The sequence below is a fragment of the Hyla sarda genome, chromosome 5 (assembly GCF_029499605.1).
Source record: "Hyla sarda isolate aHylSar1 chromosome 5, aHylSar1.hap1, whole genome shotgun sequence".
Taxonomy (NCBI): domain Eukaryota; kingdom Metazoa; phylum Chordata; class Amphibia; order Anura; family Hylidae; genus Hyla; species Hyla sarda.
The window spans coordinates 129,263,442-129,288,653 of NC_079193.1; the positions used below are offsets into that span (position 1 = coordinate 129,263,442).

The 25,212-nt window shown below is 43.4% G+C and overlaps 1 protein-coding gene across 1 annotated transcript in view; it reads left to right on the plus strand.

Annotated features, from left to right (window-relative positions):
• The window catches only part of LOC130273447 (maternal DNA replication licensing factor mcm6), a 321,467-nt gene that overhangs the window by 153,331 nt on the left and 142,924 nt on the right, over positions 1–25,212 (plus strand). Inside the window, exons 7-8 of the mRNA XM_056520266.1 lie at positions 1,794–1,939; positions 2,025–2,175. Of these exons, the coding sequence (XP_056376241.1) occupies positions 1,794–1,939; positions 2,025–2,175 (297 nt within the window). The remainder of the gene's footprint in view (positions 1–1,793; positions 1,940–2,024; positions 2,176–25,212) is intronic.

A 25,212-nucleotide genomic window follows, 5' to 3' on the forward strand; every position in this document is an offset into this window, starting at 1 on the left:
TCCAGGCTGTGTCGTTCAGGCAATATATGGTTTACTGATGCCGCTGCTGGGCCTGGGTCTGGGAATTTAAAATTTTCTCATAGGTAGCACCCGCTATCCAAAATCTTCAATTTAAATTTCTTAATTCACCTTTTAATCTTAGGGATTGTGAAGGCCTAGTGCCTACTCCTGCTGCTGGCAACTCCGGGCTGTGCCATTCATCCACTATATGGTCGTCTCATGCTGCCAACATGTCCACGCTGTGTCATTCAGCCACTATATGGTGTCCTCATGCTGCCAACACGTCCACGCTGAGTCATTCAGTCACTATATGTTCTCCTGACACTGATGCCACCAACAGGCTCGGTCATTGTGCTGCTGTGCGGCAGTGATTCTAAAAGAGATGCCGGTAATCTGCATGTTATTCTGAATAACCGTATTATTTCACTACCCCAGCACACTAAATATGCGTTTTAGAACACAGCAAAGTGTTCTATACCCCTATAGAGGCTGTACATAGGCTAGAAATAGCCTTTTTTAATATAGATTCACCACGAAAAAATTTGGATTGAAACAAACTTTTTCGGAAAATTCGAATCGGCCGAATCAAATTTTTTAAAAGTTCGCTCATCTCTACTAGACGCCCTCATGACCCATCCATTTGAGCCTCTAGAATCTGTTTGGATAGGGGATAAGAGGTCAGATCGCAGGGGTCCTGCCGCTGGGGACACCCAGGATCTCGGCTGCAGTACCCCGCATTCATTACTGCACAGAGCAAGCTCGCTCTGTGCGTAATGACGGACGATACAGGGTTCGGAACATTGTGATGTCACTGCACCGCCCCCTCGTGATGTCACAGCCCACCCCCTTAATGCAAGTCTATCGGACGGAGCCGTGACGTCACGATGCTCCAGCCCCTGTATCACCCGTCATTACTCGCAGAGAGAGTTCGCTCTGTGCAGTAATAACGGGGTGCTGCAGCAGAGATCCCGGGGGACCCCAGCAGCGGGACCCCCACAATCTGACATCTTATCCTCTATCCTTTTGGATAGAGGATAAGATGTCCTGGGGCGTAGTACCCCTTTAAGTAGTCTTCCATTTGGGAATTGGATACAAAGGCTTTATCCTTTGTGTAGATGCTGGGAGTTCTGCAACTTAAAACAATGTTATATTTTGTTTAAGGGTGCGTTCCCACAGGGCGTATACGCAGCGTATTTTATGCTGCGCAAAATTTACGGCAGCAGTGGGAAATACGCTGCGTATTCCTTGCTCACTATACACACAGGGCTTTCCGAGGGCAGCCCTATGCGTGTAGAGAGTTTTGGAGGCGGAGCCGCATGTCAGACACGCCGGCACACAGCCCGCCTACAAAACTCACTACACGCAAAGGGCTGCCGCCGGAAAGGCCTGTGTGTAGTGAGCAAGGAATACGTAGCGTATTTCCCGCTGCTGCCGTAAATTTTGCGCAACGTAAAATATGCTGCGTATACGCCCTGTGGGAACGCACCCTAAATGGATTATGGATGTCATACGCTTTGGGATATATGTATTCGTTTGGTGGCTGATCCATATATATATATATATAGATTTTTAGCTTATTAAAAGAGAATTTATCAAGCTGCCTTATAGTAAGATTCCCTTTGTTGCCCATAGCAACCTACTAAAGCTCATCTCATTTCTCATGTTGCTCTTTTAAAATGAAAGCTGAGCTCTGGTAAGTTCCCATGGGCAACTAAGAGCTTTCTACTGTATGACAGCTTGATAATTGTCCTCCATTGTCTATTAAAATTTTTAAATCCAACTTCTATTTCTAGATGCGCGAATGGAGACAGGAGCCAAAGTCACAGGTGGTGAAGGATTTAATTCTGAAGGAGTTCAGGGTTTAAAAGCTTTGGGAGTCAAAGACTTATCTTACAGATTGGCCTTTTTAGCATGTTATGTGGGGGCTACAAACCCACGGGTAAGCATTTTAGAACACAGAATGTGACCTTGTTTTAAATGATATCATTGCATACGGTGATCACTGAATCTTTGTCGCTTTACAGTTTGGGGGCAAAGATTTGAGGGAGGAAGACCAAACAGCAGAAAGTATAAAGAATCAAATGACTGTTCAAGAATGGGAAAAAGTATTTGAGATGAGTCAAGATAAAAATTTGTATCACAATTTATGCACAAGCCTGTTTCCCACAATACATGGTATGTATTCTAATTTTTCTCTGCAAATTTCCACTTGGCAAATAAAAGTAGATAGTTTTTGCTTCATTAATACAAGAAAATGATCTAAGCCATGGCTGGTGAATTACTATTAGGGCCCTAATCATCACCAATCCCTATGGCTTTTAGCTATGACTGGTAATTTAAAGATTTTTTTACTATAGTTAGTCACATACTGACATCATCTGTCTGCACTTTAATGTAGTAAAGGTTTTTTATGCACACAGTGAATGACTCTAAAATAACAGGGCAATAATAGGTGATTCAATAAGTGATTGAACCATGCAGTGAAAAACTTATGACACCTCTTAGGCTGGGTTCACACCACGTTTTGTTAACTACGCTTCCCGTATACGGCTGGGAGGAGGGGTGGCGGGGCTTAATCGCGGCGCCCGCACTCAGCCGTATTCGGGAACCGTATTTAATGCATGTCTATGAGCTGACCGGAGTGAACCGCAGCCTCCGGTCGGCTTTGTTTTCGGCCATATGCGGTTTCCCGACCGCAGGCAAAAACGTGGTCGACGTCGGGAAACCGCATACGGCCGAAAACGAAGCCGACCGGAGGCTGCGGTTCACTCCGGTCGGCTCATAGACATGCATTAAATACAGTTCCTGAATACGGCTGAGGGCGGGCGCCGCGATTAAGTCCCGCCCCCTCCTCCCAGCCGTATACAGGAACCGTAGTTAACAAAACGTGGTGTGAACCCAACCTTACCTACTCTTTCAATTGTTAAAAGGGAGCATCCCTGTACAGCCAGTGGTTGAACCCCCTGCGACTGGGGGCACATCCCCTATCCTGTGGTGACAACCCCATTAGGGTCTATTCACACGTAAAGTATTCTGCGCAGATTTGATGCACAGGATTTCAAGCTATGTTCAGTTATTCAGTTTACATTGAGAGCTGCAGCAGAAAATCTTGCAAATCAAATCGGCACAGAATACTGTACTTGTGAATAGATCATTAAGGAATATCACTAGGGCAGCTTGGATCATGTGTGTTATACCAGTAGATCATGATTTAAGACTGTCCAAGGTGAAGATTAGAGAAGGAGACACTTGAAGCATTGAAGGGGTTTGCCCACCTCATGTTTCAGCTCCCAACAGCCAGGCCATGGCAACAACAGTAAAGCAGTGGTTGGTATCCTATGCAATAAGCTGTAAACAATAAACAGAGGATGGGCACAATGCAAAAAGTAATCAGGTTAGCCAATGATGGGTATTTGCAAAACTGATTACTGATTAGGTGGGAAAACCCCCTTTTAGGTGTTTCAATACTCAAATGCCAAAGGGTCTTAATCACTGAACGAACATAATGTATTTTTATTAAGCATGTCCTGTGCTAAGAAATGTATCCCCTGTGCACAGGATCAGTGGTCAGACCCCTGCGATCTTTCATATGCTGCCTTGACTTGGCCCTGACTGTGCACTGCTACAGCGCGTTTTGTAACCAGCATGTCAACCGGTTTAAACACTCCATCCATCTCTATGGCAGAGGTGAAGACACAGGAACACACTGTCTCTGACTCTCCCATAGAGATGAGTAGAGGGGGCGTTTCTGTACCAGCTGGCCTGCTGTGTGCGAAACGTCACACACGGCAGCTCAGCCGAGGGAAAAAATGTCTTGGCACTAGATGTTTTTTTGAAGGGGTACTCCAGTGGAATACAAATTTTTTTTTTCTTCTTCAAATCAACTGGTTCCAGAAAGTTACAGATTTGTAAATGACTTCTATTTAAAAATCTTAATCCTACCAGTACTAACCAGCTGCTGTATGCTCCACAGGAAGTTATTTTCTTTTAAATCTCTTTTCTGACTGACCACTGTTCTCTTTGCTGACACCTCTGTACATGTCAGGAACTGGCCAGAGCAGGAGTAAATCCCCATATCAAGCATATCCTGCTCTGGACAGTTCCTGACATGGACAGAGGTGTCATCAAAGATCAGTGGTCCGGGGTTGAGGTGACAGCTCATGGGGCCCCAGGGCAATAGAGGATCATGGGGCCCCCATGTGCTTCTGCACCGGGTAGCTTGATATAATCAACCAATGAGGAGGCTGATGCTGGCCGATATCTGGTATTTAACCTTAAGACGCTGCTATCAAAATTGATAGTAACATCAACAGTGGGAACCACCTCACCCCAGCTAGCTTAGGCTGGGTCCACACTACGTTTTGTCCCATACGGGAGCGCATACGGCAGGGGCGAGCTAAAAGCTTGCGCTCCCGTATGTGACCGTATGCGCTCCCGTATGCCATTCACTTCAATGAGCCGACCGGAGTGAAACGTTCGGTCCGGTCGGCTCATTTTTGCGCCGTATGCGCTTTTACAACCGGACCTAAAACCGTGGTTGACCACAGTTTTAGGTCCGGTTGTAAAAGCACATACGGCGCAAAAATGAGCCGACCGGACCGAACGTTTCACTCCGGTCGGCTCATTGAAATGAATGGCATACGGGAGCGCATACGGTAACATACGGGAGCGCGAGCTTTTGGCTCCCCCTTGCCGTATGCGCTCCCGTATGGGACAAAACGTAGTGTGGGCCCAGCCTTAGTGGGTTGATCAGGACCACCGCTACAAAATTGTGGGGTCCCGATCAGCTTAGAGGACGGCGGGAGGGCCCTTACCTGCCTTCTCCCTGTCCAATCATGCTCATCAGCAGCCTGCACTAATGGAGCGCCAATAACACTGATCGATGTTGTGCTATAGAACAGCATTGTTCAGTGTATGCAATCTAAAGATCACAGATAGCAGTCTCCTATGGGGACTAAAAAATTGGAATAAAATGGTAATGTGATTAAGCCCCTTTCCTAAAAAAAAAAAAAAAAATTTTTTATGAAATCACCCCCTTCATTTTTTTTTTAAATAAAATAATGTAATGTAAATAAACAAACCTATTTGGTATGACCACGTGCATAAGTGTCCAAACTATTTAAAATATATTGTTAATCTGCACAGTCAATGGCATAAACGTAACATAGTTCATTAGGTTAAAAAAAGACCAGGGTCCATCAAGTTCAACCTATATCATTAATGAGTTGATCCAGAGGAAGACAAAAAACCCTCATACTAGAGGTAAAAATTCCTTCCCGACTCCAAATATGGCAGTCAGAATAAATCCCTGGATCAACCTTCTGTCCCCATAAACCTAGTATACATAACCGGCAATGTTTTTGTTCTCCAAAAATGCATCCAGACCCCTTTTGAACTCTTTTACAGAGTTTCCCATGACCACCTCCTCTGGCAGAGAGTTCCACAGTCTCACTGCTCTTACAGTAAAGAACCCCCATCTGTGCTGGTGTAGAAACCTTCTTTCCTCAAGACGTAGAGAATACCCCCTTGTTATACAGTCCTGGGTATGAATAGATCATGGGAGAGATCTCTGTACTGCCCCCTGATATATTTATACATAGTTATTAGGTCGCCCCTAAGCCTTCTTTTTTTTTTTTTTTTAAAATAACCCCAATTATGATAATCTCAATGGGTCAATGGGTACTGTAGTCCTCCCATTCCCTGTATTACCCTGATTTCCAGTCTTTGAACCCTGTCCAGCTCCACTATATCTTTCTTGTACACTGGTGCCCAGTACTATACACAGTATTCTACGTGTGGTCTGAGTAGTGATTTGTACAACGGTAGAATTATTTCCTTGTCGTGGACATCTATGTGCCTATTGATGGACCCCATGATTTTATTTGCTTTGGCAGCAGCTGCCAGACACTGGTCAATACAGCTAAATTTATTGTTAACTAAGACTCCCAAGTCCATTTCCATGTCAATCATCCTAAGTGTGCTCCCATTTAATACATAATCCAAGCCCGGATTATTCTTCCCCATGTGCATAACATTACATTTATCAGTGTTGAACCTCATCTTCCACTTTCAAGCCCAAACCTCCAACTCATCCTGATCCATTTGTAACAATGCACTGTCCTCTGTAGTGTTTACAGCTTTACAGAGTTTAGTATCATCTGCAAAGATTGCTACTTCACTATTCAACCCCTCTACAAGGTCATTAATAAATATATTAAATAGAACAAAACCCAAGACTGACCCCTGTGGTACCCCACTAGTAACAGTCACCCAATCAGAATAAGTACCATTAATAACCACCCTCTATTTCCTATCACTGAGCCAGTTACTTACCCACTTAAACACATTCTCCCCCAGCCCAATCCTTCGCATTTTATGCACCAACCTTTTATGTGGCACCGTATCAAATGCTTTGGAAAAATCCAGATATACAACATCCATGATTGCCCCTGGTCCAGTCTGGAGCTCACCTCCTCATAAAAGCTGATCAGGTTAGTTTGACAGGACCGATCCCTCATAAAGCCATGCTGATATGGAGTCTTTTATTTTTATCAAGATACTCCAAAATAGCATCCCTTAGAAAGCCCTCAAACAATTTACATACAACTGAGGTTAAACTAAAAGGTCTATAATTCCCGGGGTCACCTTTTGACCCCCTTTTTAAATATTGGCACCACATTTGCCATGTGCCAGTCCTGGAGAACAGTCCCTGTCACTATAGAGTCCCTGAATATTAAAAATAGGGGTCTATTACATTAATATCTTTAGAACACGGGGGTGAATGCCATCTGGGCCTAGTGATTTTGTCTATTTTGATTATTTTTGTTTGTTTTTGGTGGCAGTGTACTACTTCCTGCTAGAATTTTAAACAGTCTTTTCACCTTTTTTTCTTTCTCCACTCTGCCTCTAGGGGAGGGGTAGATAGGTCAAACACAGGTGCAATCTTAGTTTAGGACTCGGTTCTGAGCGTGCTCTGTCTGAGTGGGCTTTGGAAAGAGAGGCACTTGTAAGAGAGTTAGAAAACTTAGAGTTTGAAAGCAGGAGTTTGAGATCCCTGTGAGTGGTACTTTGCTCACACTGTAGAGACTTTAACTCAAAAGGTCTACAGAGAATTTATTTGTAATATTAACTTTCTGTCTTTGGCTGTTAATCTGTGAAATCCCGATAACTAGTATGGCTTCTATGTTGCAAAATGCAGTCCGTTTTACATCCTGTTCAATGTATGCAATCCTTGAACAGCAGTTTGAGGGTGCATATTGTTGTGTGAGATGTGTGCAAGTTGTTCATTTGGAAGCCCAGATCCTGGATCTAGAGGAGCAACTGGCAACACTGAGACCCATTGACAACTTAGAGAGGAGTCTCCTGCTAACTGAGCAAGTACTCTCTGGGGTAGAGGTGGGGGAGGATATTGGGACAGAGGTGCAGGAAGGTCAGGCAGTTAGCTGGGTTACAGTTAGAAAACTAGGTAGAGGGAAGTGTGTCAGGGAGGCTAGTCCTGAACTGGCACACTCCAACAAGTTTTCCCAGTTGGCAGATGAGGGGGATGACTTTTCAGAGCTAGTAGTACTGCAGCAAGATACTGCCAGGGTAGTGTCTGCTCCAGTAAGGAGGGAGGAGTGCAGGGCAGGATAGACAGTTACTGGTAGTGGGGGGACTCTATTGTTAGGAGCACAGACAGGGCGATCTTTCACAAAGACCGGGATCGCCAAACAGTGTGTTTATCTTCCTGGTGCTAGAGTTGACAGGTTGCTGGGTGGGGCTGGAGAGGACCCACCAGTCATGGTACATATTGGCACCAATGACAAAGTAAGAGGTAGGTGGAGTGTCCTTAAAAAGGATTTCAGGGACTTAGGCCACAAGCTTAAGGCAAGGTAATATTTTCTGAAATATTCCCTGTACCACGAGCCACACAGAGAGGCAGCAGAAGATTAGGGAGATAAACAAGTGGGTCAGAAGCTGGTGTAGGAAGGAGGTGTTTGGGTTAATGGAGAACTGGTCCGACTTCGCTGTCGTTACCGACTCTACCGTAGGGATGAGCTGCACCTCAATGGGGAGGGTGCAGCTGTGCTTGGAGGGAAGATGGCTAGAATGGTGAAGTCTTTAACCCCTTAAGGACTCAGCCCATTTTGGCCTTTTTCCTCCTCGCCTTCTAAAAATCATAACTCTTTTATATTTTCATCCACAGACTAGTATGAGGGCTTGTTTTTTGCGCGACCAGTTGTCCTTTGTAATGACATAACTCATTATATCATAAAATGTATGGCGCAACCAAAAAACACTATTTTTTGGGGAAATTAAAACGAAAAACGCAATTTTGCTAATTTTGGAAGGTTTCGTTTTCACGCCGTACAATTTATGGTAAAAATGACATGTGCTCTTTATTCTGAGGGTCAATACGATTAAAATTATACCCATTATTACATACTTTTATATTATTGTTGCGCTTAAAAAAAATCACAAACTTTTTAACCAAATTAGTACGTTTATAATCCCTTTATTTTGATGACCTATAACTTTTTTTTATTTTTCCGTATAAGCGGCGGTATGGGGGCTAATTTTTTGCGCCATGATCTGAACTTTTTTTTGATACCACATTTGCATATAAAAAACTTGTAATACATTTTTTATAAAAATTTTTAATAAAATGTGTTAAAAAGTAGGAATTTTTGACTTTTTTTTTTTTTCGTTCACGCCGTTAACCGTGTGGGATCATTAACATTTTATTTTAATAGTTCGGACATTTTTACACGCGGCGATACCAAATATGTCTATAAAAAAATGTTTACGCTTTTTGGGGGTAAAATAGGAAAAAACGGACGTTTTACTTTTTTATTGGGGGAGGGGATTTTTCACTTTTTTTTTTTTACTTTTACATTTTTTTTACACTTGAATAGTCCCCATAGGGGACTATTCATAGCAATACCATGATTGCTAATACTGATCTGTTCTATGTATAGGACATAGAACAGATCAGTGTTATCGGTCATCTCCTGCTCTGGTCTGCTCGATCACAGACCAGAGCAGGAGACGCCGGGAGCCGCACGGAGGAAGGAGAGGGGACCTCCGTGCGGCGTTATGAATGATCGGATCCCCGCAGCAGCGCTGCGGGCGATCCGATCATTCATTCAAATCGCGCACTGCCGCAGATGCCGGGATCTGTATTGATCCCGGCACCTGAGGGGTTAATGGCAGACGCCCGCGAGATCGCGGGGCGTCGGCCATTGCCGGCAGTCCCTGGCTGCGATCAGCAGCCGGGATCAGCCGCGCATGACACGGGCATCGCTCCGATGCCCGCGGTTATGCTTAGGACGTAAATGTACGTCCTGGTGCGTTAAGTACCACCGCACCAGGACGTACATTTACGTCATGCGTCCTTAAGGGGTTAAAACTAGGGCAGGGCTAGGCAACCTTTAGCATTACAGATCTCTTGGACTACATCTGCCATGATGCTCTTTCAGCCAAAATGCTGCCAAAGCATCATGGGAGATGAAGACCAAAACATCTGCATTGCCGAAGGTTGACTATGACTAAACTAGGGACTGGGGGGGAGGGAACCTACAACACAGAGGGGGAATATAGTGTAGATAGAGAGGGGACTTACTAATGTACCTGGGGATGGAGCGGAGGGAGGGGTTAGAATAGATGTGATGGGTATAACAGAGACTTGGTTGGACGATAGCTGTGACTGGGCAATCAACATACAGGATTATAGTCTATTCAGGAAGGATCGGACAAAACGGAAAGGGGGAGGAGTTTGTCTTTATGTAAAGTCCAGTCTGAAGGCCGCACTGCGGGAGGATATATGGGAGGAAAACGATAATGTGGAGTCATTATGGGTAGAAATATATGGAGATTAAAAAAAAAATTGATAGGGGTTTGCTATAAGCCACCAAACATAATGGAAGAGGCAGAAGATGAATTACTGAGGCAAATAAACAAGGCAGCAAATCAAAATGATGTGATAATAATGGGGGACTTTAACTATCCTGATATAAACTGAGAGACTGAGACCTGTGAATCTCATAAAGGAAACAGGTTTCCGACTATAGCTAAAGAAAAGTGTCTGTCTCAAATGGTGCAGGGCCCGACCAGAGTGGATGCCCTACTAGACTTAATAATAATGCAAAAATAGACTGTGTGGGAGCTCTACATAAAACAGAAAGGAGAAGAAACAAAGCCGAGGATACTGCGTTACACATACCCAATGTGCCAAAAAAAGACAAAAAATTTAAACAGTGAAGCAGTCCTACTAGGCTATAGGTGAAAAGTAGAATTTAGAGAGAGAGGTTGTGTCTAAATGAAATAACATTTATTGGATATAATATAATAACTCTGAGGTGAGGTCTTTGGCAGGGCCCTTGCTTCGGACAACACACAAAATAGGTTACATGAATCATTTCGGTTGGTGCTAGATGCACGTGGTGGCACCGAAGGCCCATTTCCATACACATCACAACTCTGATCCATCAGATCTTACCTTTTGCAGCAATCCAAACAGTTGAAAAAAAAAAGTTAGAGAGGGGGCCATTATGTACTACAAATGTCCAGGGCAGAGTCGAGAAAAATTTATGAATTTGGTAGCCTCGAACCCAAAGATCTGAATGCCGAAATCGAATAGTTATTTTTATAAATAGTTCCCAATAAATATGCTTCATTAATCAGGCTCATTTTCAGCATTTAAGATATATTTTGTAGATTTTAATACAAGTTTTTAATAATTTTTTTTTAAATACTTTCTTTTTTTTTTTTAAGCCTGGGATTTTTTTTTCTTTGGGAAAATTTTTATCATGGAAAAAATTGGGAAAAAGGGAAGGAAAAAAGAGAAGAGAAGAAAGAAAAAGGAAGGGAAAAATTGAAGGAAAGAAAACTCGCTCTTTTACCCTCACAACCATTGGCATCTGCTTCCCAATTATACACAATTACACATCCCGTATATCCTAGAGTATAAGCAGTTTTTCAGCACCATTTTTCGTGCCTAAAACGTCCCCCTCTGCTTATACTGGAGTGATGGGAAAAATAAAAAATCACAGGCATACCGGTGGGGGTGGCGCGGGGATGGGCCGGGTCATCGTCGCCCATCTATGCTGCAGGGACCGTCTGACTTCCAGTGGGGAGAGTGAGCCGGTCCGGGCCGTCCATCTTGACCAGGAGGCACTCTTCTCCGGGCCGGCCCTGGACTAGTGACGCTGCATTGACGCCGCCGTGCAGGGACGTCCGTGACATCAGGGGCGTCCCTACGCGGCAGCGTTAATGCAGCGTCACTAGTCCGGGGCCAGCCCGCAGCGGAGAAGAGGGCCTCTCGGTCAAGATGTTGGACGGCTGCTAGGGAAGGACCAACAGAGCTGCAACTGGGGAGGTGAGTAAAGAACAAGAGAGAGGTTCTGGATGATGACAGTGGGAGTCGGGATGATGACAAGAGGGCAGGATGATGACCGGGGGGGACTGATGATATGGGGATGATGTATTTCCCACCCTAGGCTTATACTAGAGTCAATAGGTTTTCCTGGATTTTTGAGGTAAAATTAGGGGCCTCGGCTTATATTCGGAACGGCTAATACTAGAGTATATACGGTAATTTTATTATCAGACTAACACACTGTTCTTTTTTAACAGTTAATAGTATAATCCCCATACACACAGAGATTCCACCACTCCTATTATCTCTCCATTATAAAAAGTCTTTGTATTTCAATTTTTATTGTTAAATATTTTTGTCCATATCATGTCAACTTATTTAAATCTAAACATAAACATTATCTAACCTCTTCATTCTATACTTAATATATCTATCCCCCTATTTTGTGACTTCCCTCAATTTTCTATGGTCTATTTTACATGTTTTCCTTGTCTGTGTCTAAAGAATCACAGCAGGCCTAATTAGCCTAAACTTCCCGGGAAAAATCCCAAAACACAGTTTTTCTCCAACTTGAACTTGTTATATAAGGCTAAGATTTCCAGCTATGTTCACTCAGTCTTTTAAATCCATCCTCACCACTGAAAAAGGGCACAAGGCTCCCCCCGAAATGCGTGTGGCCAAGACTTTATACCTGCATAAGTATTGGGACAACCTGGAAAACCCTACTACATCAGCAGAGGCACTGCAAAGCAGGAAAGAGACCCACAGTACCGGACTTCCATCTCCCGGACTTCCATCTCCCGGACTTCCATCTCCCGGACTTCCATCTCCCGGACTTCCATCTCCCGGACTTCCATCTCCCTCTCACAGCTTTCCCCGTGCCACCGGGGTAGAGAGGTACAGATTCGGAAGGTCTCCAGCGCCGCCATTTGCATCTAGCACCAACGATCTGGTAAAAGGCACATAGTGCCCACTATCCATCTCCCTCTTACAAAGTACCCCTGTGCCGCCGGGGTATAGAGGTTGAATACCAAGCATGGATATGCGCATATATATATGGCATCTTGGCAGCCCTGCACAGACAGGACCCAGTGGGCTCACACATGGGAGTCTCCAGCGCTGCCAAACACCTTTTAACCTTATATAGGATCAGTTTTAACATTACTGCTTTCGCCTAACTAACCATCTGAACTTGTGACTTGTCCAGCATTCATAAAGGATAAATTAATCCAGACTATCGCATTGTGCTCACAGTAGCGCAGACTTTGTTTGTCCCTAAACTTTACCAAATGCATTGTTTTTAACCCTTTGACTCATGTAACCTATTTTGTGAGTTGTCCGAAGCAAGGGCCCTGCCAAAGACCTCACCTCAGAGTTATAACATTATGTCCAATAAATCTAATTTTATTTAGACGCAAACTCTTCTTTCTCTAAATTCTACTTTTCACCTATAGCCTAGTAGGGCTGCTTCACTGTTTTTTGAGATTTAATATTAACTAACAGAACAGACCTGACAGAGTAACTAATGTGCAAGTAGGAGGACACCTAGGAAATAGTGATCATAATATAATACATTATAACTTGTTCTTCAATAAGGGAATCTCGAGGGGCCACAAAAACAATTCACTTTAGGAAGGCAAAGTTTAATCAACTCAGAGAAGCCCTGAACAATATAAAATGGGATAATGTCCTCAACAAGAATACTGACGCTAAATGGGAGACTTTTAAAAATATCTTAAATTCTCACTATAAGATGTATATACCAATGGCAATAAAAGGGTCAGAAATAAAAGAAAACCAATATGGATGAATAAAAACGTTAAGGGGGCAATAAATGACAAAAATAAAACATTTATACTACTAAAAGAGAACGGCAGTGAAGCATTAAAAAGCTATAGAGGGGCATTTACTAATCTTTTACTATGTAGTCTGGTTTTTACCCTGTTTTTTTCTACTTCATTTTTGACTGTGCAACAAATTTACTAAATTGTTGCATGGCATTAATAAATTTGGCACACATAGGCAAAAGTGGGAAATGTAGTAGAAAAAAGTCTGTTCCTCTTTCCTGCTGTCTGAATAGGTTTGGCTGCTAGGTTTCCTTCTGGATCTTTTGTTTGAGTTTTTTTTTTTAGCTTTTTCACCACATCTAAATAATTCAATAACTAAATTGTAGTCATGGCTCAGAATAGTGGTAAACGGCGTTTAGTGTGTGTGTGTGTTTTATTACATTTTTTTAAAGTTTTTTCCTCCATAAATGTACTTACACTTTTTTTTTTTTTTTTTTTTTGTTACTTCTTCTACAGATCCGTGTATCCTGTGGACTCCTTCAGATTCGGTGGACTACTTCGACGACCAGCGTTTTTCTTTGCTTGATGTTAATAAAATGGTTAACGAGGGCTTGTGGGGGAGTGTTTTTTTATAATTATTTTTTTTAACCCTGTTGTGTTTTTATTTTTATTTTTTTACTAGACAGGCTTAGTAGTGGAAGCTTAGTCCATTACTAAGCCGGGCTTAGCGTTAGCCACAAAAACAGCTAGCGCTAACCCCCAATTATTACCCCGGTACCCAACGCCACAGGGGTGTCGGGAAGAGCCAGTACCAACAGGCCCGGAGCGTCAAAAATGGCGCTCCTGGGCCTAGGCGGTAACAGGCTGGCGTTATTTAGGCTGGGGAGGGCCAGTAACAATGGTCCTCGCCCACCCTGGTAACGTCAGGCTGTTACTGTTTGGTTGGTATTTGGCTGAGAATAAAAATAGGGGGGACCCTATGTGTGTTTTTAAAATATTTAATTATTTATAAAAAAAAAAAACCGCATAGGGTCCCCCCTATTTTCATTCTCAGCCAAATACCAACCAAACAGTAACAGCCTGATGTTACCAGGGTGGGCGAGGACCATTGTTACTGGCCCTCCCCAGCCTAAATAACGCCAGCCTGTTACCGCCTTGGCCCAGGAGCGCCATTTTTGACGCTCCAGGCCTGTTGGTACCGGCTCTTCCCGGCACCCCTGTGGCGTTGGGTACCGGGGTAATAGGGGGTTAGCGCTAGCTGTTTTTGTGGCTAACGCTAAGCCAAGCTTAGTAATGGACTCCGTCTATAAGACAGCTTCCACTAAGCCTGTCTAGTAAAGTAAGGAAGAAACACAACAGGTTTAAAAATTTTATTACAAAAAACACTCCCCCACAAGCCCTCGTTAACCATTTTATTAAAATCAAAGAAAAACGCTGGTCATCGAAGTAGTCCACCGAATCCGAAGGAGTCCACAGGATACACGGATCTGAAATGAGAAGGAAAAAAAAATGGGTTAGTACATTATCACCTGCTCACACATCTCCCGCCCCGCACGACTACAACTGCCAGCATGCCCTTACAGTAAGGACCTGCTGGGAGTTGTAGTTGTGTGGTGCAGGAGATGTGTGGGCAAGTGACAAGCTTGTCCCCTGCCCCCAGCTGCAGGACTACAACTCCCAGCATGCCCTTACAGTAAGGTGGGGCGGAGGCCGGGCACAGTGTTTCCCAACCTGGGACTTGTAGTTTTGCAACATCTGGAGGCACCCTGGTTGGGAAACACTGTTTTAAGCCAGTGTTTCCCAACCAGGGTGACTCCAGATGTTGCAAAACCAACTCTCAGCATGCCTGGACAGCCAAAGGCGGTGCTGCGCAACGATCTCCGTCACCGATCGTCGCTGGAGCCTCGGAAGGGTAAGTGAACGCCTTCGCCGGTCCCCTTCAGCTGTTTAGTTTTGCAACAGCTGGAGGACTACAGTTTACGACCACAAACCAGTGGTCTGCAAACTGTGGCCCTCCAGCTGTTGCAAAACTAAAACACCCAGCATGCCCTGACAGCCAAAGCTTTTGGCTCTCAGGGCAGGAGCCCGTGCTGACATTACAGTGAGCCGCCTGGGCTCCTAATACGGCCTCCCCGCTACCCTCACTTATGGGGACACTGATATCCCCCCCCCCCCCCTTGTCTCCCGCCCGCGCCGCTCAGCTCCCGCTGCTACAAGACTACAACTCCCAGCGTGTCCTCACTGTAAGGGCATGCTGGGACTTGTAGTCTTGCAACAGCAGACAGATGGGAGTTGTGTGGCGCTGCAGGTGAGAGGGGGGGGGATGTAAATCACTGCAGTGTCCCGGTAGCACAGTGAGGGTAGCGGGGAGAAAGTATGTCGGAGCCCGGGCGGCAGTAGCTTTTCCTGCTCCATGTTGGAGCTGGAGTAAATGTAGTCAATTTTTACGGCCGTTGCGACAGTTTATTGCGCAACTGCGACTGTCTCAGTTAATAAATACCTGACCACTGCAAGTAAAAAAATGAAAACTTGTGTAAATTAAGCGGGAAATTTTTTTTTTTACTTTCTAGCTCTTGCTAGAGAAAGTCGCACAAAAAATAGGGTAGGCGCAATTGCGGAAATTTTGCGTCAAAAATAGTCAGAAAAAATGACTAAACCCCTTAGTAAATGCCCCTCATAGTGTATTATAAGACTTTTTTTTCTTCTGTCCTTCTACCTAAGCTTGTCGCTTTTCAATTCCATTATGAGGGGGGAGCAAATCCTGCAGTCTTTTTTGCACTCTCTCATTACCTTGATACCTAAGCCTGGCAAGGACCCTCACAATTGCTCTAGTTACCGTCCTATTGCCCTTCTTAACTCTGATTTGAAACGGTTTTCCAAAGTTTTGGCAGCCCGCCTGGGTTCCTTTCTCCAATCCCTTATCCATAAGGATCAGGTTGGGTTTATCCCCTGCCGTCAGGGTGGAGATAACACTAGGAGGGTAGTGGATCTCGTGGACCTGATCAATCGGAGGTCTGAACAAGCTTTGCTCCTGAGTCTCGATGCTGAAAAAGCTTTTGATAGGCTTGGGTGGCCGTTTCTTTTTGCTACCCTTCAGAAATTTGGTATCACGGGTAACTTTTTGACGGCACTGCGGGGCCTTTACTCCTGCCCTACTGCCTCTCTCAAACTTCCTCATTCTCCCCCTTCTATTTTTCCCCTATCTAATGGGACAAGGCAGGGATGTCCGTTGTCTCCCCTGGTTTTTGCTCTCTGTATTGAACCTCTAGCTACTATGATCAGGGGGATCCGGATATTACTGGCATCTCATTACATGATAGGGACTTCAAGATCTGTCTCTTTGCTGACAATGTCCTTCTCGCACTCTCTCGCCCTTTAATCTCCCTCCCTAACCTGTATAAAACTCTCCATGCTTATAGTGTGGTCTCGGACTATAAGGTTAATCTAAGTCTGAAGCTCTTCCTCTGACTCTCCCCCCTACCTCTCTCCACTCTCCTGTGCTCCACTTACTCTAAGTGGTCTCCGTTGACCATTAAATACTTAGGGATTCACATTACTTCTCGCTACTCTACTCCACTAATTACCTTCTCCAGTAAAGCTCGAAGTTCACGAAAAAGGGGAAGTTGCGGTCACAGTATATCTTTTTTTTTCTGACGCATAGCGGTGGTCAAAATGACCATTCGCCCTAAATTGCTTTACTTTTTTGAGACTCTGCCGGTTCGCATGCCTCTGTCCGCTTTACGCTCTTTTTAGTCGGCTATTTTTTTGTTTGATTTGGGACGGTAAGGCTGGGTCCACACTACGTTTTGTCCCATACGGGAGCGCATACGGCAGGGGCGAGCTAAAAGCTCGCGCTCCCGTATGTGACCGTATGCGCTCCCGTATGTCATTCACTTCAATGAGCCGACCGGAGTGAAACGTTCGGTCCGGTCGGCTCATTTTTGCGCCGTATGCGCTTTTACAACCGGACCTAAAACTGTGGTCAACCACGGTTTTAGGTCCGGTTGTAAAAGCGCATACGGCGCAAAAATGAGCCGACCGAACGTTTCACTCCGGTCGGCTCATTGAAGTGAATGACATACGGGAGCGCATACGGTCACATACGGGAGCGCGAGCTTTTAGCTCCCCCCTGCCGTATGCGCTCCCGTATGGGACAAAACGTAGTGTGGACCCAGCCTAAGAGGCACCGACTCCCAATGTCAGTCATGATGGCGAGTAGAGCTTTGGGGGTCTGGCTGTCCCTGATGTGGTTAAATATTATTGGGCGGCTCACCCGAGACATCTTGCGGCTTGGTCTTCCTAGCGTGCCTATAGCTGCTGGATGGAGCTGGAAAAGCTTTGGTTGGCCCCTTTTCATCCTAACACTTTTCTATGGTCTCATCTGGCTTCTGTCCCTGCCTTGCCTCCTCTTTTGGGTCCTATGGCTATCTCGAAGTATGTATGGGGCTATTGTTAAGTAAAATTCCGTCTACCTTCTGTTCCTTCTTCCCTACGCTCTTTTCTATATCATCCTGATTTTCCCTCTGGTCTCACGTCTACTATGGTATGGGAATGGGGCTCACAGGGGTTGTTTTGTTGGGCTGATGTTGTGGATCCTGTGTCCCGTTCTCTCATGTCTTTCGAGCAGTTGCGATCTCGCTGGGAGATCCCCTTGTCTGAGAGTCTTAACTACATGCAGTTGCAGCATTTTATGTTGACTACCTTGGGTACTGTGGTGGTCTCTTTGCCTACTGGGTTTGAGAGATTATGCCGGGGTGGGCCTCAGGCGAGGGGACTACTCTTTGATATCTATTCCTTACTACTCCAGCCCCCAGAGGGTGTCCCGTTATCGCATGGTTAAATGGGCCACTGGGAGACTGCTCTTAATGCTACCATCTCCCTCCCCCAGTGGAAGGTTATTTTGGACCGAGCATCAAAGGCCTTTATATGTACTGCTTATAAAGAAACCCAATATAAGCTGCTCATGGGTTGATATCATAATCCAGAGTTGTTGAATAGGCTGAACGCTGTGGAGGGGGGTTGGGTACGGTCCTTCATATATTCTGGTCCTGTCCTCTCATAGGGCCTAACTGGGCTGTGGTGCAAAGGCTAGTGCATGAAGTTCTGGGTAATCTGGTTCCTCTCGATCCTCCGGTTTATCTTCTCCATATCTCCCACCCTGCTCTGACTAAGCGGCCATTTAAACTAAACACCTGTGGGGTATAAAGGCTCACTTTATCCCATGTTACATTTCCCGAGGGGTCTAGTTTCCAAAATGGTATGCCATGTGTGTTTTTTTTTACTGTTCTGGCACCATAAGGGCTTCCTAAATGCAACATGCCCCCCAAAAACCATTTCAGAAAAACGTACTCTCCAAAATCCCCTTGTCGCTCCTTCCATTCAGAGCCCTCTACTGCGCTGGCCGAAAACTTTACATAGACATATGAGGTATGTGCTTACTCGAGAGAAATTGGGCTACAAATACCAGTACAAATTTTCTCCTTTTACCCCTTGTAAAAATTCAAAAATTGGATCTACAAGAACATGCAAGTGTAAAAAATGAAGATTGGGAATTTTCTCCTTCACTTTGCTGCTATTCCTGTGAAACACCTAATGGGTTAAAACGCTGACTGAATGTCATTTTGAATACTTTGGGGGGGGGTGTAGTTTTTATAATGGGGTCATTTATGGGTTATTTCAAATATGAAGACCCTTCAAATCCACTTCAAACCTGAACTGGTCCCTGAAAAATATTGAGTTTGAAAATTTTGTGAAAAATCGGAAAATTGCTGCTGAACTTTGAAGCCCTCTGGTGTCTTCCAAAAGTAAAAACATGTCAACTTTATGATGCAAACATAAAGTAGACATATTGTATATGTGAACCAAAAAAAAAATGTATTCGTAATATCCATTTTCCTTACAAGCAGAAAGCTTCAAAGTTAGAAAAATGCAAAATTTTCAAATTTTTCATGAAGTATACGGATTTTTCACCAAGAAAGGATGCAAGTATCAACAAAAATTTACCACTATGTTAAAGTAGAATGTCGCGAAAAAACAATCTCGGAATCAAAATGATAACTAAAAAGCATCCCAGAGTTAATGTTTAAAGTGACAGTGGTCAGATGTGCAAAAAACGCTCCGGTCCTTAAGGCCAAAATGGGCTTGGTCCTGAAGGGGTTAAATGGGAGAACACTTGGGCGACTGACGTGGAAAAGGACTTGGGAGTCTTATTTAACAGTAGATTTAGCTGTAGTGACCAGTGTCGGGCAGCTGCTGCCAAGGAAAATAAAATCATGGGGTGCATCAATAGGGGCATAGATTCCCACGACAAGGAAATAATTCTACCGCTGTACAAATCACTAGTCAGACCACACATAGAATACTGTGTACAGTACTGGGCACCAGTGTACAAGAAAGATATAGTGGAGCTGGAGATGGTTCAAAGATGGGCAACCAGGGTAATACAGGGAATGGGAGGACTACATTCCCAGAAAGATTATCAAAATTATGGTTTTTTAGTTTAGAAAAAAGAAGGCTTAGGGGCGGCCTAAGAACAATCAGGGATGTGGAAATTTTATATAAAAAACTACTTGTCCACGGGACTAAAATGGAGCACATCCACCCCACTAGCCAACCAGGGAGCATTCACATGTCCCTTTAGACGCCGCTGTCAGCTTTGACAGCGGCGATCTAAAGGGTTAGTAGCCAGCCGCGGCGATTGCCGCATGCTGGATATTAGCGGCGGCCCCCAGCTACTGAGAACAGCCAGGGGTTGCAAAGTACGGAGCCGGCAGGAGTCCGGAGCCCGCTCCATACACCCCTCTGAGCGCCGCATGCTAGTTATAATAGGCGGTGTGAAACTTGCGCCCCGTGCAGACATGCGACCGCTCCTCCCCTCAGCTCTCCGAAACTAGAGGTGGGAGGAGCGAAGGCAGAGCACGCAGGTCTGCACGCGGAGCAAGAAGCCATGCTGCCTCAGAAGGCAGAGCAGGAGAAAGACTGCTTCTCATCTCCCCTGCTCTCCTTATGAGGGCACAAGTTTCCACAGCCGGGGGCTGCATAGTATGGAGCGGGTACGAGTCAGGAGCCCGCTCCATACAGACTGCAGAGCGCCGCAGCGCTTGCCAGATCCGGCCCTGCTTGCCCGAGCTAAGGGCCAGAAAAATTCACCTGCCCGGCACCCGAAACTGCATGTCCCCGGCGTCGGGCGATAGGAATTCCACATCCCTGACGATGTATAAATGTATCAGGGGACCGTACAGAGATCTCTTCCATGATCTATTTATACCCAGGACTGTATCTATAACAAGGGGGCGTCCTCTAGAGGAAAGAAGGTTTCTACATCGGCACAGACGGGGGTTCTTGACTGTAAGAGCAGTGAGACTGTGGAATTCTCTGCCTGAGGAGGTGGTCATGGTGAACTTTGTAAAAGAGTTCAAAAGGGTGGATGCATTTTTGGAGAATAATATCACCTGTTATGTATACCAGATTTATAGAGACAGAACGTTGATCCAGGGATTTATTCTGACTGCCATATTTGGAGTCGGGAAGGAATTTTTACCTCCTAGTATGAGGGTTTTTTGCCTTCCTCTGGATCAACTCGGTAGGGACTCATTAAGGATATAGGTTGAACTTGATGGACCCTGGTCTTTTTTTCAACCTTATGAACTGTTACTATGTTCTTGGGTTTAGACAGGTGACATATACTGGGGAGTTTACCTTATCTCGCTGTATTTCACCTGGCATTTCCTTTTCCTCTGTGAATACAGTGGAGAAGAATATGTTTAATATACTTGCTTTTTCCTGATCCCAGTTTATAATTTCTTCATAATTTTTTAAAGGGCCTATACTTTCATTTTTGACCTTTTTGCTATTTATTTTTATAGTTGAAGAACGTGTTGGGATTAGTTTTACTCTTTGGTAATGAGTCTTTCTGTCTCTATTTTTGCGGCTTTTATCTGTTTCTTACATATTTTACATTTTTCTCTCTAGTTTTTTAATGCTTCTTCACTGTAAAAAAACAAAAAACAAAAAAAAAAAAAAACAGAATTACTGATTTTTGGTCACTTGATATTCCAAAAATGAATAAAAAGTGGTGACATATATATATATATATATATATATATATATATATATATATATATATATATATATAATATTTTCGGTTGCCCGATTGCAACCTTCTTGGTTGCAATTGGGCAACCAAAACTTCGCAAGACACTGGGTGATACTCAATTAAAGGAGAACTCCAGACTGTAAAAATTGTCCCCCATAGCGCCGGCAGTAAAAAAAAATAAAGATGTACATACCTTCCTCTGCTCCCCCGGGGCCTCCGGTAACCTGCTCCGGTCTCCACCGCAATCCAATTCCTGGTTGCCGGTGGTCGGATGAATCAGCCAATCACCAGCCGCAGTGCAGTCCGACTCGGCCGGCGATAGGCTGAGCGGCAGTGTGGCGTTTTTGGCCCTGGCAGCAGGTGCCGATGTAGTGAAGAATTTTGTGTCCTGAAGAGTTTTTACACTGCCGCTCAGCCTATCGCCGGCCGAGTCGGACTGCGCTGCGGCTGGTGATTGGCTGATTCATCCGACCACTGGCAACCAGGAAGTGGATTGCGGCGGAGACCGGAGCCGGTTCCCGGAGGCCCCGGGGGAGCAGAGGAAGGTATGTACATCTTTTATTTATTTTTTACTGCCGGCGCTATGGGGGACAATTTTTATGGTCTGGAATTCTCCTTTAAGTTTAACCCAGTTGGGTTCATTGAGATCATAATGGATATGTGCAACTTATGAGTCCATATAATGTGTATTCTGCAGGAAGTATTTATTAGATAGAAACAAAGAAATATACAACTAACAATGTACAAAAAGGTTTGATTCCTAATTATCACTGTGCAAGACACGTTCACTAGAGATGAGCGAACTTACAGTAAATTCGATTCGTCACGAACTTCTCGGCTCGGCAGTTGATGACTTATCCTGCTTAAATTAGTTCAGCCTTCAGGTGCTCCGGTGGGCTGGAAAAGGTGCATACATTCCTAGGAAAGAGTCTCCTAGGACTGTGTCCACCTTTTCCAGCCCACGGGAGCACCTGAAAGCTGAACTAATTTATGCAGGAAAAGTCATCAACTGACGAGCCGAGAAGTTCGTGACTAATCTCTAACATTCACAAAAGATATTTACTGTGAAAATACATCTGATACACATGTGATGCGCACATCCTATGATACCTACCTGTATAATTAATTACAATGTCATGCCTTTTTTTTGCATTCACACTAACAATAAATGACTGATAGCAAGGATCAAGTAATATTCCTAAATGTTTTTTCCAACTGCAGGATCCTGCAGTTGCGCAGTGACACCGATTTATTACAGGATTCGACGAAGTGTAATGTCATGCGCAAGGTTTCTGCACCTGCGCAGTAAGAACTATTAGGGACGTGAAACACATAAGTGAGGAATCATGCGCGGCCCGCTGTGATCATGATCGCATCAGCGTCACATGACCACACTACTCACATTTGATTGGAGGAGATATGTTGTCACTAGGGACTGACGTCAGACTCCAGTCTATTTAAGGAGGAGAAGCAAACCCGCTGGCCATTAGCCACCAGTCCTTTCTGAGGAAGCTGGGGACCCAATGAAAGGTTAAAGGAACTTGCTTATTTAATGTTATAATGAACAGCTCTTCGGGCAAACATAATATAATCAATAACAGTGCTAATCTGGAGGGGCCTTACTAAATAGAGCACCCCATTTACCAGTAGCATGTCTGTTACATAAGCTATACAAGAGTTAGACTGGAGCTGTGGTTTTAAATCACAGTGTGGTCCTGACACCTAGTGGACAATTTTATAAATTGCACAGTTACTATTAATACTTTTTAACTACACTAATAAAAGTAACATTTTATTGGGAGGGACATAGTTTAGGGTACCTCTTTGGGGGTTTCCCCTAAAGTTGTTGTGATATTGTTGTTACCCTGGTACCTCCTGTTTTTTTTTTTTTTTTTTTTTTGCTAGAAATGAGAATCTGGCGCACAACCTGACAAAACATGTAGGGTTTGCAATAGTGAATGAGGGCCAATGTGTAATGTTTACTGAAAAGATCACTGTGCAGAAACTGAAGCCACAAGAACTTACAAAATGGAAGTTTTGTTTTTTCAATTTTGCCCTCATAAATAATTTTTTTAGTTCCACCATAGATTTTGTTGTAAAATGAGTGTCATTACAAATTATAATTGGTGATGCAAAAAACAAGCCCTCCTAAGGGGTCTGTAGGTGAAAATTGAAAGAGGAAAGAACGAAAGTGCAAAAATAAAAAATCGAAGTCCTTAAGGGGTTAAATTATATATACATAAATATACAGTATATCACTCCTCCCATGCAAGGTTTAAGGGATTGGCCAACTTTAAATGTCTTTGTTTAACATTTTCCCCTATCCACTTTTGAGGTGCCCAACAGGGTACTAGAGCCTTCATAAATCTTTCTCACTTTTTAAAAGTGCATACAGCTCCATCCGTTTTTTTTTTTTTTTTTTAAATTATACATATTAAAAAATAAATAAATTTTATATATAAATATTTTATTTATTTTTTAATATATATAATTTTTTTTAAATAAAAACGGATGGAACTGTATGCACTTTTAAAAACAGTATACGGTTTAAAAACGCATACGGTTTACTTTTTCCCATACTGTTCCATCCGTTTTTTTGCCATACAGTTTTTGAAAACAGTATGGCAAAAACATGATGTGAACCCAGCCTTACAGGAAAATGGCAGGCAGGCAGTAAACACAGCAGAGCAGATAGTAGACATTCCTAGCTCGCAGTGTCTGCTCTGCTCTTTTTTTCTTAAATGGACAACACTATAAGAAGCAGCAGAGTTTCACTCTATCCCTGCCCTAAGGGACACAGAGTTAAACTCAGCTGCTTCTAATCTTAATTTTTGTGTGGGCCCCTGAATGCAGGCTCATCTGGGCCGACATCAAAGCTAGGAATAAAAGAGCAGCGGTGGGCCCACCTCAGCCCCGGGCTCTCGGGCAGAGCCCGACTGCCCGACCTGTCAGACAGAATTTTTTTTTTTTTTTTTAAGAAAAGAACTTCCTCTGGAGCATACAGCAGCTTGAAACTGGATGGGTTTAAGAGTACCTGTCACCAAATAAAACTTTTAATATAGTGTTCCTTGTGTAATTAGCAGACACTTGCCCATTAACTTACATTTTAAACATATTTATGTTGATAATTTTAAAAGCAATAGAAAAAGTGGCCATTAGGTGGCTCTGTTCTGATCCCTTCTGATCCCTGCAAAAAATGGGCCTTAAAAATTGTATTAAATCCATGTAAAAATACCAATAAATAACCTACCAATAAAGACAATATATATTAATCAATAAATTACTATTCTTTTAAATAAGGGGCGACGATAAAGGAAAGAGCCCTATGAAGGGTCCGTCGATGTAAAAATTGGTATTTTTACATGGATTTAATACAATTTTTAAGGCCCATTTTTTGGGCCCACTTTTATGTATGAATTTTATATGGAACTTTATATGTTGTTTAGTATATTTTTTATATTTTATATGATTTTATATACAATTTATACACATCTTTATATACACACAACCTATTTTGTGTGTATGCATCCACTTATTGATATATATTTTTATTTCTATTAATATGTGGAAATTCTATATACATAATTTATAAATACCTTTATCCATGTACTTTTACCCATAACTTATCAATATGCACAATTTTACTTGTTTATATATTATTAATTTACATTAGCATTATTATTTTTTTATTACTTAGTATATACTGTATATGTTTCATAACATATGCTGTATTATAAAACTGGGATGTCCTCCGTACTGTTTCACCACCTCACATTAACACACTACATAGACATCATATACACTCCCAATACACTACACTTTATTTACACATATACGTTCATACCTATTTCCAGTTATTTATTAATCTATGTGAAAAGAAGCTATTGAAGAGTAACATATATAACTTTTGTGTCCTTTTTATCTGTAAAAGTATGTGTACTTTTATAATTTTATATCTACACTGATTAGCATTT